The sequence below is a fragment of the Asterias amurensis genome, chromosome 4 (genome assembly GCF_032118995.1).
Source record: "Asterias amurensis chromosome 4, ASM3211899v1".
Classification (NCBI taxonomy): Eukaryota; Metazoa; Echinodermata; class Asteroidea; order Forcipulatida; family Asteriidae; genus Asterias; species Asterias amurensis.
In genome coordinates, this window is record NC_092651.1 from 26,994,357 (window position 1) to 27,010,616 (window position 16,260).

Below are 16,260 nucleotides of genomic sequence, written 5' to 3' on the forward strand. Positions count from 1 at the left end.
ATTAAATTCCAGGCCTGCTTTTGAGGTAGGAGTTTTTTTTATAACAAAGAAGAAAAGTACAGAAATTGGGACAAAAGTTGGAAACTGTGTTATTGCATTTGTGGAAATTATTCTGGGCTTATTTATTTGTTTTGTTCTGATGTCTTGTATTTTAATTTCCCCTTTTCAGAGAGTCAGCCTGAGCTCCAAATGTGCCGAGTTGGATCGTGAGGTAAACACTTTGAAGTTCATCAATCTTTGGGTTCTGTATTTGTGTAATTCTTACTTTAATTCTCGTACTGTCTGACCAGCCAATAATGATCACCCATTTTGGTTATAAATAATAGATAAACTGCGTCATCCTGCAGTGTGATCTCATGTATTGGATGCATCTATGCACATAGTTAACCCTTCTACTGTTTGACCATTCAATATCATCCACTGTGGTGTCGAATAATAGATACAGAACACACGTTCGCAATTCACAGTCGACCCTTTTATTTTCTGACCATTATCATCCACTATGGTTTTGTATAATAGATAAACTATGCCATCATGCAATATTATATCATGTGTTGAATGCATCTACACAGTATACAGTCAACCCTCCTACTGTCTGACCATTCAATATCATCCACTGTGGTTTGCAATGACAGAAAAACTATGCCAGCCTGCAATATGATATCATGTGTTGAATGCATCGAATAATAGATAAACTATGCCAACATTCAATCTGATATCATGTGGTGAATGCACCTACATGGTACGCAATTTACCTATTTAGTTCTATGTACAGTTGTGCAACAGTACACAGTATGCAGTTTGAATGGTTTCAAACGGTTGGACAACTCACTGTAAATGTTATCATGTGTTAATTTGGGAAATTGTTTCAGAGGCACTGGGTGCATTTTTCTGCAGTGGACTGTGCAAGTCTAAAGCACAGTTGAACTTCCGGACCAAGTTGGTCCAAACCATGTTGAGTTTGACATGTGCCTGATTCTGTTTCTTCAGATACTTTAGTTTTACATGTGCATAATTGATGGTTAAAAAAGGTTCAACACTGTTGGGCAAGTAAAATGTTACCATGAAAAAGATGAAGGTAAAATACTTCTAACAAATCATGAAATCAATCCTTTTCTTGTTATTGATTAATAGATGGTGGCGTCGTTAGGGGTCTCTAAACCAGTCTTGACTAATGTCATCTTTTGTCATCAAGAAGAAGCGTGTTGGTAGGTGACTCTTGACTCATTCTCAAACATTTCAATTCACATTAAAAATAGTTTTTACCCGGTCAGTCTCCCTTTGTGGTTAATAGCTTGACATTTAAGATAGGTGCTATCCCCTTAGGGTGATCCCTTTGCTGCTACTTTCTAGGTTGTGTCCCAATAACTTGAGTGTGATCCCGAGAAGTATGGCAGTCACGGTATTTTCCGCCAACATTAGGGCTAGAAGGCTTGATGGTAGAGCACCGCTATGCCAATCCGGAGGTTGCGTGTTCAAATCCTGGCTAAGCCTCAACCGTATGGGCTGTTTCAGCACACGGTGTCGGTGGCAACGGCTCCCCTGATAAAAACTGATTGTAGCCCACACCTTGGAGTGGCCTTCAGGCCTTGAATGTCTGGCGACTTGCATAAAAAAAGAAAAAAAAGAAGAAGGCCTAAGCACTAGAAGATGCAGAATCCTAATGCAGAGGTGGGGTTTTTCGTAGATGAATAAACAACATGTGAATGTGTCCAGGAACAGACCCTGCCAGTCGTCCCACTCCTGCCAGAGCTATGCACCCAAGATGAACCTGTAAGCCATGAACTGCCATGCCAGAGACTGTGTGGAGCATTGGACGGGACCTGTGCAGTGACATGATAAGAAGAACTTTTCTTTGGCCCAATATTAAAATATGACGTATGAATCTCGATTTTATTTGACAGGCCGCTGAGTGATGGAAAGTCACTGAAAGGCAAGTTTGATGAGATCTTTGCAGCAACAAGGTGAGATGTTGATTTAGGGCTGGGAAGAGTTGGGTTAAGTTGTGAAGATTTTTGATGATTGTTGAACTTGTAGGGTGGGAGCCATTCTCTGTTATCTGAATCTAAAAGTTTTTAACCAAATTAAAGAGGAAGAGCTGATGGCTTCTCACTTGAAGTGTTTCCAAGTTTTTCCAAGCACTGAGAAAGGACTCTTGAAAGCACTGGTAGGCAGACATGCATTTTTCCAGGGTATTTTTACTTTTTTCGTGAAGTATCACATGAGTTAAGTTTCAATTTCTGTTCTGGAAGGATGAACACCAATATCTATGTAAGGGGCTACAACCAACCAACTTGTCATCTCTCATTTGGGTGGCATGGGTAGCATAGTGGGTAAAGCATTCTCCTTGCACTAATGTGCCCCTGGTTCTGGCTAAGGGCCATATTATGAGAGTGGAATGCACAATGATTATCTCCTACGCCATGAGGGTTTTTCTCTGGACACTCTGGTTTTCCTCCATCCAGAAAAAATGAAAAACTATTTTCCGATTCTGCCAAGGATGCCCTTGATTGTCTGCAACTTGAACATGATTTAGCCTAGTCCTTCGCTATACGCCTCTCTTAATATTTATGCATGACGTCATAATTCTTACCCAAAATGAGGCTATGGGCGCAAGTCCGCCACCACTTGCAGTGGCTGCGCCCATCGCCTCGTTTTGGGTACGCATTGTGACGTACCTCATGCATAAATATTAAGAGAGGCGTATTCAGCTTCTCAGCAGCAAGTAAGGATGATTAGCCTTCCAAATTATTATTAAAGTAAACAATCTTGATAAATGCTAATGTTTGTTTGGACAGATACATCAAAGCATTGGAGGTCATCAGGAAGCTAAGATCAGAGCAGGTGAGTTTTTGGTTGAAGCGGAAGAAGGGATGGGGGTTATGCATTCTTGGCGTAGGCCTTAAAGCCTCGTAGGCTGGAAAGCCTTACATGTAGATCCTGAAATGCTTGTAAAGGAACCCAGTTACACTTATTGCGAAGAGAAGGTTTTTCCGTCGATGGTTACTGAGTGCACCGCAGTACCTTGTAAACCTTTATAAGGTGCTACAAAAATTGGTCTCATAATTCATAAACCCGAGCACCCCACGTGTTTTCTTCTGTGAAGCTTGTTGGCAAGATCAGCCTTTAGCCATGTTTAGGACAAACTTGTACACAGTTTTCTTTTTAATTACACCTTGTATCAGGAAAAAACTTCCTTTTTGACAAGAAACAAAAACTTGGATTGGAAACATTCAGTAATCTTTAGAGGGATACATGATTTGTCCATTCTGTATTATTTACATTTCGGTTTTTTATCCTTACAGAATACCAGCATTCGTGAGTTTAAGACCGATGTGAAATACTTGAAGGAACGGAAAGACAAGGTCAAAGAGGTCAGTGGAAGACTTTTTAAGCAACTTGGATCCAAACCCTGTTATAAATTTTCGGTGTAACAGCTCAACCAGGGACAGTCTTCTTCTGGTCATGTCCAAGCACATGCTAAACACAATTCAGCCAATACCAAATACAGAGTGTCGTAGCTGAGTGGATATGAGTAAAAGAACTCAGTACACTTTTTGAAAAGAGATAGGTTTCACCTTGGTGTACCTGGTTTGATTGGCAGCTTATCGCCCCACGGCACCTTTTTATGGTGCTATGTAAGAGGAGTAGGTTTCATAATTAACAATAGTACCACATACCTTCCAGGAAAAAATTCAATTCAATTTTCAATTCAATATACATTTATTTCCACAAAACATTTCCACAATATTATAGTAATACAAATGACAGAAAAAAATAAACTGGCAGAAAACGCCCCCAAAACGCCCAAAATAAGCTAGGTAGCTTGTAGCGGCTTGCCTTTACATAACAAAATAGATAAGCTAAAGGTACATGCTTAGGACAAAACACAGACAAAACAGACAGACAGACAGACCGTCAGACAAAGAGACAGACAGACAGACGAACAGACAAACAGACATACATGTACATACATACAAACAGACCGTCAGACAAAGAGACAGACAGACAAACAGACAAACAGACATACATGTACATACATACGACCAAACTACTGGAGAAAATGACAATGACAAAGTAAGCAAAAACTACAATGAGAATATAGGTATAGAAACTATGTCACATACTGGGAAATAAGCAACTTTTTATAAGATATTTTGAACCTAGCCACAGAAGATGAGGTTTTGATAGTCAGGTCAACCGAATTCCAAAGACGAGGAACATAGTGACGGAGAGTGTTTGATGTGTATGATGTGCGTGTGAAAGGGACATGCATGTTGTTACTAGATCTAGTGTTGTGGTTATGAACGTCTTTATTAAAGGTGAAGTAAGAAGTTAAAAGGCAAGGGAGGAGGTTATGAGTGTATTTGTACATTCTATGTGTTAAAGCGCCTTGAGCATCCGTCACTGAGTGATGGATATGTGCGCTGTATAAGAAGCCAGTATTATTATTTTGAATAAAGTGAATGATGGTCACAATCTTTGTTTGTATCACATGATTCATTTGGCACTGATTGTTTTTTACCATTAGCTGAGTTCGGAGCTAGAGTCGAAGAAAAAGACGCTGAGTGCTGCTAAGGAGTCTGTCAACCACATCACGAAAGAGTTACACCCATTAGGGGTAGGTAAACGTAATAGTACCTATTTGATGTCACACAGTGTTAAGTCAGCCGTTCTATGGAAGGAGGAGTGCTGTGATGCAAATAATTTTTGAATGCACAACTATGCATTATGCTTTTATACCACATGCGACACGAGTTAAGGCCCGGTCACACAGGCCTTGATAGTGAGAACGAAAACGAGAACGTTAAAAAATGCCATCCCTAGATTGCTTGAATGAGCGTGGGTGTATTCTGCGTGGAGCAATTCAACCAATAGAATCCGTTCTCTTTGCGTCGTTATCTTTATCGTTTTTGTTATCGCTGCAGTGTGACTCAACCTTTAGGGGTCTTGACAAAATTAATCCAGAACATGAAGTCGGAAAATAAATTCTGATCGACAAACCGCTACGCTCTTGTGGATTTTCCCCCCAAAAATTTGAGCCCTGACTGTATACTTTGAACCTGTGCTTTCTGAACCTATATTGGTGGAAAAATCCACACAAAAATCTTGTGGGGTTCGAACCCAGGGCCTTCTGTATTCTTGGCTTTTATTTTAGCAATCACAGTGAAGACGCTAAGTGAAAACCTAAAACGTTGTAATCTTCAAACCAATTTGTTCATGACATGCCTTTGTTGGATTCGGACCCAGTGCCTTCTGTATTCTAGGCCGTGTCTGAGATAGCATTGTTCCGTAATATATAAATTGTTATCAAGACAATGTTTTCTTTTTGCAATCTCAATGAAGACGCCCTTGATAATAAACCACAAATGAAAAGCTAAAAGTTTTAATCTTCAAATCAAAATGTTTTCTCCTTTTTGTTTCTTCTTCTACAACAGACACGGATTCATGAGATTGAGGATCGAGAGGAGGAAATAAATCTCCTGAGCACAGAAGTTGGTAAGAAAAAAATATCCCTAAGAAAATGTTCAACAACTTTCTCAAAGGCTTCCTAGAAGACTTTGCTAGGGTTGAAATGTCAGGCTGCTGTTTTAATGGTTCCTGTTTATAATAATTGAAAACAAGAGTTTTCTTGAACATTAATTTCTTCATCTCTTACTGATGATGTTTTTACCTCAATATTGCTCATCTCTTTCCAGCCAAACGCAAAGCAGAGAAAACTCAGATGGACAAAAACAAACAAGAAATTGAAGACAACTTGGAGTTTATCTTCCAAGGTTTGTACAACAATATTTAACACTTCTTCCCCTTTGGATGTAGAAATTATCCCTATGATCAATGTAGTATGTTGCCTGCCGGAAAGGCCATGAAATGTACAAGGACCCTTGTGTTAGTAAAGGTTACGTGAATGCATGCGTATGCCCTCCCTCTGTATCGTATTTTAGGAGCGGTCATGGGTGAATTCATAATTCCTTGTAAAGCTACAGGCCTGCTTTGATTAAATTATTTTTGATTGCCTTAAACTATTATAATAAAACCTTACTTGGTCACAACTAATGGGGAGAGGTTGATAGTATAAAACATTGTGAGAAACTGCTCCCTTTGAAGTGGCATAGCTTCCAGGAAGAAGTAATTTTCCACGAGTTTGATTTCGAGAACTCGGAATTAGATGTTGAAAATGTTGAGGTCACGAAATCAAGCATCTGAAAGTACACAAGTTCCTGTGACAAGGGTGTTTTTTCTTTCATTATATCTTACAACTTCTACGACCAATTTCATTCAAATTTTCACAGGTTTGTTATTTTATGCATATGTGGATTTTATGCATACGTGAATTACCAAAAGTGTCCGGTGTCTTTAAGACACTTTATGGTTGTCATCATCATCATCATCATATCAAGCGAATTCTGGCATTTTTGACAACGGTTCTCAACTGGTCTCTTCGCTCCATGATTGCTGGTACATATTAGGTCACAGCAGTTAATGCCAGAGTCGCGCTCCAGGGTCTCCACAATGTTGTTGCAGGACACCCTCTTGATATTTTGCCATGTTGAGACCCCCAGAGCAAAACTAGTTGGGCCATCTCGTGTTTGCTTATCTTACTCTTGTTATTTGTCACTTTGTGTATATTTTTCCATTAGGTACAAATGATGAGCTTCGGACAATTTTCAGGGAGCACCAGGCCAAGATTGAAGAGAAAGAAAGACAATATGCCCAGGTATGCCATAATTTGCTCACATTTCCCTATGATATGATCATTTAAGGTGCTTAGTACAATGTTTCTACCACTAAGCAAATAGTTTCCTCCACAGAGGCTAGACTGACTGATAAAATGAAATTCAACTCTGCTGGGAATTTCAATTTTAAATTTAATAATTGTTCAATTGTCTAGACGGAGAAGAAGCTCAGCAGGCTTGGAACTAGTCTTCAACAGGTTAACGATAAGAAATCACAACTTCTGCTGAAACAAGGAGAGCTGGGAACAGAGCATAAGGTAAGAGAGTTCATTGGGTGCTGGATATCTGGCTTGGATTCATTAATGACAAAGTTCAATTGTAGAAGGAAACCTTACAGTTTGTATTAATTTTGGTTTTTACCCATACACCGATGTGTGTTAGCACTGTATACTCAGTACTTTCCCGAGTCCTGTGAAAAAATATCACAGGCATGTTACTCGGGTGGGATTCAAACCCATGACCCTTGCAACTCTAGAGCAGTGTCTTACCAACTAGACTACCGAGGTCGAATCCTATGTTTTGGCAGCGGGTACCGCAACGATATAATAGATGTTAAATTTGCATCGGGGATAAAGAATATAAGTTTTGGTTTTTACCCATACACCGATGTGTGTTAGCACTGTATACTCAGTACTTTCCCGAGTCCTGTGAAAAATATCACAGCCATGTTACTCGGGTGGGATTCGAACCCACAACCCTTGCAATTTACAGTTTGTGTTTTTAAATGTTATAAAACACAAGGAAACAAAGATATTGACAAAATAGGAAGACCTCCAACATAGGACTAGATAGCTAAGTTGACAGAACGCTGGCTCATTAATCAGGAGGTCATTGGTTGGTGTCCCAGTTGAGTCAAATTTTCTTTGTTCAAACCCAAATAACTTATATTCTTGTTTGATTAACAGCAACATCTTGAAACGATCAAGAACCGCGATAGAAGGATTCAAAAGGTTGCCTCTGACATGCAGTTTGCTGGTGAGTTTGACAATCAACAACCTTACCTTTTGCGTAGTTTGGCATGTTAGTCGGATAAATCCATCTGTTGGGCTGATTCAAAGGGTCTGTAAACCTTTGCTAATGATTCTGAAAATGAATGGCAATAAAATTAAACCTTGTCAGAATTACAGCAGCTTTGGAAAGTATAACGCATTTGAGAAACTTTTCACTTTGAAGTACTGTGGTTATGGAAAAAGATATCACTTTTTATTTTCCCCCAAATTTGTATCTTAGAAGCGATAAAAACAGTAATGTTTCTCAGATTGTGTATTCCAATCAGGGATTATTTTTCCTGCGTCGACATAAGTGCTCCAGTTATTCTGCAATGTCTCAAAAACGCAACCACCTTTTGCAATGATATTTTCACAGGCTACTTTTATGGTATATATTTTACAACTTGTTTGGATTGAAACAAACAGTGGGTTTCAATTACCAAACATTTACAATCCCTCTATAAAGGTATAGAAAGGTTTGCAGTAACACCATGTAATGACTATCCCTAATGAGTTTGGGTGGTTCTGAAAAGAACCGCTGGTTTCAACTCGACGTTTCGATCAGTATGCCCTGATCGTCTTCTGGAGAATGCTGGACTGTGATGCTGCATGCTGCTTAAGTACTGGGGAGGCGGATTAGCTTGGTGCACGAAGGCGGGAAATAGAGATGGGGAATGGAGCTCAGTGATGCGTGGTGAAACTGGATCCTGCTCTGGAGCCTTGGGTGGTGTGTGTGGGGGGGGGGGGGTGTGCTCACTGAACTGTGTCAGTTATTAGAATAACAATGATATATAATAGTGAAATACTTAAAGGCACTTCACAGATGGATAAATAGCTACAAAGTAAAAAGGAATACTAAAAGTGGACAAAACGAATACTTTAAACAAAGTTTTTTTATATAACTCGACAAAAAATCAATCTGCTACAACATAGAACAGTACAAAGAAATCAACAATAAGTATGCAGGATTCAACAGGATTTGGACAGGAGTGATTCTGTCTACAAAGTGTATGTTTTTAACCACTTCTTGTTGTTTTATTTCACTTAGGATTCACCGGTACTGTCTTCTCCGATGAGAAAGTGGAGGAATTCATTGAGTTGATGGATGAGGAGCTGAAGGAAATTGATGCAGAGGGCAAGGAGTTACTGGTAACTAAAAGTTAAACTATAACTAGCAACTTATCGCGAAGAGAAGGGGCTCGCCCCGACGTTCCTTGCCTGATCGGCAGCATATTGTGCCACAGCACCTTGTAAACCATTACATGGTGCTTTAAAGGAATAGGTTTCATACTCCAAAATGCAGCTCCACTTACCTTATCTTAAGGGTGTGATCAAGCGCTATATAAGATTATTATTATTATTAGTATTAATTTGTCTCGGTTTGTTTCAGGCTCAGTACAGAAGTAAAGAAGAGGGTTTAGAAACTCAACTTCAGGAGTTCCGGGACACCAAGACGAAGCTGCAACATACCGTACAGATGAAGAGCGATATGACAGTAAGTTTGGAGAGAGCCAATTAGAATCAATCAATCAAAAGAGCCAATTAAAATCAATCATCAAAGGGGCCAAATTTTTGGGTTTATCTTATTTTTTTAATTTTATATTATTCGACATCCAAACCACAGGATGGATACCAAAATTTTAACATTTATGAAACAATGCACAGTGGTTTAAGACCCAGACATCAGGTCCGATTTTTTTTTCTGAGATAACTACATATCTTTGGTGACTTGAACAAGAAGAACTAATTTGTTGAAGAATTTTTATTTTTTTTGAAATTTATTACCCTGGTTTTTTAAGGAATTGTAGTTTGTATATTGTGACATACGTTTATATTCAGCAAAAATCACAAACCCTTATGTTAAAAAAAATACCTGGGTAGGCATATAAAAATTGTTTGAGAAAACAAATATTGTTTTTAAATTACCTGTATAAGTGACCTTTCGCACTGTAGAAAATTAAATACGGACCGAAGTTTTGATGATACGGCAGAAATGCTTTGAAATCTTCGACTAAAATGTCAAAAAATGCTACTTATATAAAAAAAAACCGCCACACATCTTTAAAATAAGCCATTAAGGGCCTGGACGAAATGCTTAAAATATGTAATAGATTAGTGAAGTAACCATTTGTTGTGGCTAGAAATTCACAGTAAATTAGCGAAAATGAGTTTTTACTCCTGAAAATGAGAATTTTAAAAAAGGCAATTGTTTACATCGCAAAATTAAGGAAAATAAACAAAAATTAAAACGTTGGATATTTTCCCAATCGGCCACCAACGGCCAACATATTTTTGGTATTTGTTTCCATAAAATGATAGAGTGACTACTTAGCTTTGAAAATAAAATAGCGCCGAAATCCTGCAAGATCGCCTTCACTCCCAAAAACTAAGTTTTCAGAACGTTGTTTTCAACCAAAAACATCGTGTACATTAACATTATACGCACAAAAGATATAGCGCCTTCTGTTGACTTCAAAACCACATCATAAGAATTGTCACAATAATTCGTGAATCACGACACGGATCGATAAATTGTCGATTATTTTAATGGACAACCACATTTTATCTACCTAAAGATGACATTGAGACATTGACATTGAGACATGCTTGAGATATTATAACGGTAGGATTTGAAACTTTGCATGGTGGAGATAAGATATAGAAGAGTTTGCGGTAACACCATGGTGTTACCGCAAACTCTTCTATATAATATTATAACGGTATTTTGACCGACTATAAAGGTATTTTGACCGATTATTGTACAGACACTTGTCGATGTCGGGGTCACATAGGGTTTTAAACCACTGTGCAATGAAATGTAAAAATAAATTATAGGAAATAAACAAAACATAAAAACCTGCACAAGGCAAGGAGATTGGGATATTGGGTTGAGAAATGGTTCATACTTCACAACATAGCAAAGAGAAGCGAGTTTATGTTTTGCAAACAATCACTAGGCGCTGTTTTCCCAATTGTTATATTAAGAGTGTTCAGGAATGCATGTTGTTGTTGTTGTTGTTTGGGTTGGTGAAGTGGTATCAACTTTCATCTCTATGGCCCTTGGTATGAATACAACCTGGGACACCATGCACTCATTCAAATGTAGAGTAAATAAATACCTTCAGTAACGTCCTGTTTTACGGCAATTATGATTGCAGGTGATGCTAGTTGTTGTGTCTCTCATCACTTTCTAGTGAGTGAGGCATAGTCCAATAACCATTGTCTCCTTTCTTTTCCTCTTGTTTTTTTTTGTCGTGGAATGGTCTGTTGAAACAAGCACTTAGCTACCCATATTGGATATTATGCTTGTCTTTTCAGGGGGCACTCCTTAAAAAAAAAAAATGGAATGGGTTTTAAGTCCCTACCTAATGGCATGGGTTTTTCCTTGGATTAAATCTCTGTGATTTTTCTCCCAGGTCTAAAACTGATGAAACTTCCTTCATTGTCTTCTCTACATGGTATTCTTTTCTAGTAAAGTGATTCCCTTCGAATTTATCGTGTCCTTGGCTTCACAACCAGAATAAATGAAATGAACTGCAGACACCTCGGCAGTCTTTCTAAGGTGTCTATTAAGCTGTTTCCGGAAAGGCAACTTCCGCTACAGCTACGGCTAGATCGTTTGCGCTTCCTTTTCTTCAACACTGGCAGAAGCGCTGATCAAGAAGTAGCTGCAGCCAAACTCGCTGTTTCAGCAATGGCCTTTAGTCCGTTTCTTTCAATAATTAAAAGTAATGATGGATTCTATTTTGTGTTTCAGACAAAGAACAAGGATGAGTTAAAGCGCATCAATCATCAGTTGAGTCGAGTTGAAGCCAGCGCTCATCGATTGCAAGAGCTGGAGGAAGAACTCAAGAGAGCTGTGAGAAAATCAAACAAGTTTTTAAAATTATTTATTATTCAAGCATTCAAACCTCATAACTCACCTTTTGCAGCTGTAAGAAACTCAAACGAGTAGCTCATCTTTTAATTTTGTTAGATTTTTTAATTTAAAATTTTTTTTTATCTATGTGTATGGGTAAAAAAAAAAAAAAAAATCTTTTTCCCCGATGCAAATTTAACATCTCTTAAAGCTCGCCTTTGATTTTGTTTTTTTGGAAGAACTAATTCATTTCCCTTCTCAGCCGTGAGGAAATCAAACGAGTAATTCTTTTGTTTCATCAAGTATTCAATACTCATAACTCACCTTTGGTGGAATTTTACATTAATTTTGTTTTCTGGAAGAGTTTATTAATTTCCAATGAGTTGTCAAGCATTTTCAAATGGTTAGAATTGGGTTGAATTTATTGATGACATTTTAGGAGAGTGAGTTGAAGGAAGCTGAGAGTGCTATGGACTTGGACAAACTCAGACGGGAAGTCCAGAAACTTCAGACGGAGAAACAAACACATGATGCTGAAATGAGTCAGTTAAGGTACATTGTGAATTACGGATCTTAATATTGTATTTCTACAATACGTCCATTTTGTTGTAAAGGTTTTCCAACATTTTGAATAGCCCAAATCGCCCAATCCAAGGCGACGTATTCCTTTAAATTCATTGTTTGATTTTTCTGTTTTCATTTGACTCAATTGGTCATTGTTGATGCAAGAGATAATGATTTATAAAAACACCCTTGTTACACATAATTGTGTGTTTACAGATGCCTTAAAATGCTGCAGGGCTGAAATATTTTATCAAAATTTCAGTGAGAAATGACCTCTTTCTTACTTAATAGAGGGAGCCGTTTCTCACACATATCAACAGCTCTCCATTGCTCATTACCAAGTAAGTTTTTATATTACAAATTGTAATTATAAAAAATGTCCAGTGCCTTTAAGGGATTAAATTAAAGGAGTAACTAATGTTTGTCTCACTCTTTGGCAGCAATGAGATGTCAGCGATATCATTACAATCCAAGGCACGAGCTCAGCTAGAGATACTTCAGAAAGATAAGAACGCCAAGGAAGATCAAATCAGAAAGATGTAAGAAAGTCAAGAGCAAGTTACAAACCCCTTCAGTTTCTTTCAAATATTTGTTTTAGTATCACTCACTCACTCAACCTGAGTCCGTTGTGCTGGTCGTTGGGGTACCATGATGGATGTATTTGCTGTCAGGAATTGCCACAGATCTTGGTCCTACTTACCAGGACTTTCTATGTCTGCCTAGCCGTTCTTTGGAGAGAGGATTTGATCACCAGTAGTAAAAACGATGGCGATTAAAGAATGTGGTTTTTAGATGATGGAGTTAAAAAAAAAAAAATTGGTAAAACCGGAGCAATCGGGTAGGATCTGAGACCTTGAACCCACATGCAAGGCTTCAGTTCGAGGTGGGAATCGAACCAGGGTCCACAGATCACAGAATTGTTGAGTTGTCAACCACAGGTTCTTTTCAGAGCCTACACTACTCAAAAGAGATTTCACATGGTGCTACAGCAAACCTCTCTTAGTTATACTCCCACCGAACAATGTTTCAAATCCTTCCGATTTTTTTTTTTTACATAGATTGAAATTTGCATCACGCATAAAGAATATTAATTATTATTTTTTTTTTAAGTCGGGGTCGTCATGAGGAAGATGTGAATCGTCTCTTGGGTCACTTCCCTACAGATGACATCAGAAACAAACTTGCCGATTATCTCATGTAAGTAATCTCAGCTTTTCTGACTGCGATAGTTACCACTTGATTTTGTGGCCAAATTCAATGTTTCTGCACACTTTCACATAATAAAAATACATTCTTTGATTGATTACTTTGTTTCCAACAAACTCCACACTAGTTTTGAACATTTGTGTAACATTGTTTCATCATGGTATTACCGCAAAGCAAGTGTGTATATTGATACCTCACCATGCAATGTCTCAAATCCCATATATTGTTTGAAACTGTTGTGTGTCTGCTTTGCATTTATTGTTTCCCATAGTTTTCAAACTTTCTTTGGTTGGCAAAAACTTGGGCTGTGACGTTGCAATAGTATACAAATAATGAATGTTTATGAGTGCAATGGTGCGAACATTTTCATGAGTTGAAAGATGGAATGTACTTTTTCACTAGGCGAAGTCGAGTTGAATGGAACATTTCATCTTTCAACGAATGAAAAGATTCTCACTATTGCACGAATGAAAAACATTCATTATTTATTTTATATAACATCCAAGTAGATCTTTGTCTTTTTGATTGGAGGATACAACTTTAAAAACAAACAAAGCTTATGATATTAAATTGTGACATTACACCCATTTCTTTTGGTTCGGCTTGTTAGGAGTACACTCTTGGCAGTTCCAAAAGTGCATTCTGCTGCTGGGGATCGTGCTTTTTACGCACATGCTCCGCGCCTTTGGAACTGTCTCCCTCATCAAATTCGTTCTGCAGGGTCACTTGCAGTTTTCAAGAACAATCTCAAAACCTTCCTGTTCAATGACTGATTGCTTTGACTGTTTTCCCATTATTAGTGCCATTATTTATTTGCTTATTTTATAGTTTCTTGTAAAGCGCTGTGGTACGTTGTGTAAGAGCGCTATATAAATATCTCTTATTATTAATATTATTATTATTGACTAAGTGCGTTCTGTACTGCTGAGTATTTTGAGTCACGCGGGCGCTGTAATGTAGTGCCTTGCAGTAACTGTACTGCAGCATTATCAAAGAAACACGCACGCAGTGATGTGGTATGCACTCTGCACTTGAACAAATCGGATGGAACGAGATATTCACGGTGAAGGGATTGAAAAATGCACGGTGAATGACAGTGCGTGCAATGGTACATTTCTTTGCTATTTGGCGGACAATCCTCCAATCAAATGGCAAGGATCTGCTTGGGTTTTATATAAAAATGGTCTATTGCTATCTGTAAAGATGTTTCATCATTATTTGATGTTGAATGTCATAGGTCAAGGGATGCTGAGGTCAAGAACCATTTGTCGGCAGTGCAGAGAATCCGTGGTCAGTTATCAACCAAGGAGGCTAACAGGAAAATGATTATGTAAGTCACCATGCTACTTCTCACTTTTACATGTATGCGATGCGTTTTATTCAAATACTTTATTTTAATGTGGTCTGTAGCTATGAATATTTTTTTAAATTGTTGGAAAAGTAAAGTGATGAAATATTTGGAAGTAGAATAAATTTAATACATCAATGAAGAACACTTGAGATCAAGAGTTGACTTTCTTTTTTTATTCAAAATTAAAAAATATTGGGTCGGGTGGATCGAAAAAGTTTGAAGGATAACAGTAATTGAAGAATTACGGGTACAGGTTTTTTCCAGCACAGCACCCAGGCTCTGGAATTCACTTCATTAAAACCTCAGGGAAGTAAACAACATCTCCATCTTTCAGCAGCAACTCAAGACACACCTGTTCACACTTGCTTTCCCTACCACTTGACCGGTGCCTTTGAATGGTTTTATATCAGATTCAGTGGGCCTTTACAAATGTTGTGGTAATGTGTACTGAATCTAGAAAGAAATTGTGGGATGCCATTGGTCAAAGTTACACAGATTTTAGTATCTTATCTGAGAAGGACAACTTTATTTTCCTGATGAATTCTCAGAATAAAACCATTATGAATTGTGTTGCCAAGTACATATTCTCTGTTTTCAAGTTAAAGGAAACCCAAACATAATTTATTATTTTCTTCTTGCTCACCTCTCCTTCTTTGTTGTATTATAAGTTTAAATTTTGTTATTGCTGTAACCCTTCCTAAAGGGTATGGGGTTCGATCCGTTTTTTGGGGGAATAAAATTCAATACAATTACAATTACAAAATTATTATTATTAATAATTACGTCTTATACCTTGATGTTTTTTAGGGATGAATTGAAGAAGAAAGAGGAGGAATTAAGAGGATATGAAGCTCGGCTCTTACAGGAATGTGGAAGTCAAGATGTTGGAGCGACACTTGAGCAGTATCAGCAAGCTATCACCAACCTACAGAGGTATATTTAGCCTTCTCTATATGATAGTGGCTGTTTATAGGAAAGTCTTGTGGTCGAGCGATTAAATCCACCAAATTCAAAGTCAGGTGTTTCTGATCAGCAGAGTGTGGGTTTGAATCCCCAGCCGTGACACTTGTGTCTTTAACCCTTTCAATACCATTGTCAAGTTTACTCGACCGCGCAATGCAAGCGCTTCCTTACCATTGTCGAGAAAACTTGACCGTGCGTTGTGTAGTCGCTCCGTCCCAATGTCGAGAAAACTCGATAGAAAAAAGCATTGCCTTTGAGAGATTGTATTTAATTTGTTTGGCGCCCTCTGTTGTTAGGTTTTATATAGACGGGTTGCTTGTTTACCAAGCATTGCAATGGTATGTATTGTATAGGGGGTCGCCATTATGATTTTCCGAGAAAAGTACACCTCAAGATTTCAGGCTTCCGTTTTTTGGGGTCAAAAATCACCATCATGTCTGCTCATTGCACGGAGGTTATGGCTTATATGTTTGCCTATAGTGACTCTATAAAAAGACTTGGGAAGTTCTATCAAAGTATCGAGTGAACATTTGGCATAAAATCGTGGTATTTCGTCGCCAGACATGCAGTCAGATGATGACAAAACCGGAC

General features: G+C 38.1%; 1 protein-coding gene across 1 annotated transcript in view; it reads left to right on the forward strand.

The window, feature by feature from the left end:
- The window catches only part of LOC139935672 (DNA repair protein RAD50-like), a 43,561-nt gene that overhangs the window by 4,503 nt on the left and 22,798 nt on the right, over window positions 1–16,260 (forward strand). The window contains exons 6-24 of the mRNA XM_071930182.1: window positions 170–211; window positions 1,135–1,208; window positions 1,905–1,964; window positions 2,799–2,844; window positions 3,306–3,374; window positions 4,532–4,621; window positions 5,439–5,499; window positions 5,700–5,777; window positions 6,642–6,718; window positions 6,893–6,994; window positions 7,643–7,712; window positions 8,775–8,875; window positions 9,117–9,221; window positions 11,484–11,585; window positions 12,025–12,137; window positions 12,590–12,688; window positions 13,260–13,346; window positions 14,593–14,685; window positions 15,514–15,639. Of these exons, the coding sequence (XP_071786283.1) occupies window positions 170–211; window positions 1,135–1,208; window positions 1,905–1,964; window positions 2,799–2,844; window positions 3,306–3,374; window positions 4,532–4,621; window positions 5,439–5,499; window positions 5,700–5,777; window positions 6,642–6,718; window positions 6,893–6,994; window positions 7,643–7,712; window positions 8,775–8,875; window positions 9,117–9,221; window positions 11,484–11,585; window positions 12,025–12,137; window positions 12,590–12,688; window positions 13,260–13,346; window positions 14,593–14,685; window positions 15,514–15,639 (1,595 nt within the window). The remainder of the gene's footprint in view (window positions 1–169; window positions 212–1,134; window positions 1,209–1,904; window positions 1,965–2,798; window positions 2,845–3,305; window positions 3,375–4,531; window positions 4,622–5,438; window positions 5,500–5,699; window positions 5,778–6,641; window positions 6,719–6,892; window positions 6,995–7,642; window positions 7,713–8,774; window positions 8,876–9,116; window positions 9,222–11,483; window positions 11,586–12,024; window positions 12,138–12,589; window positions 12,689–13,259; window positions 13,347–14,592; window positions 14,686–15,513; window positions 15,640–16,260) is intronic.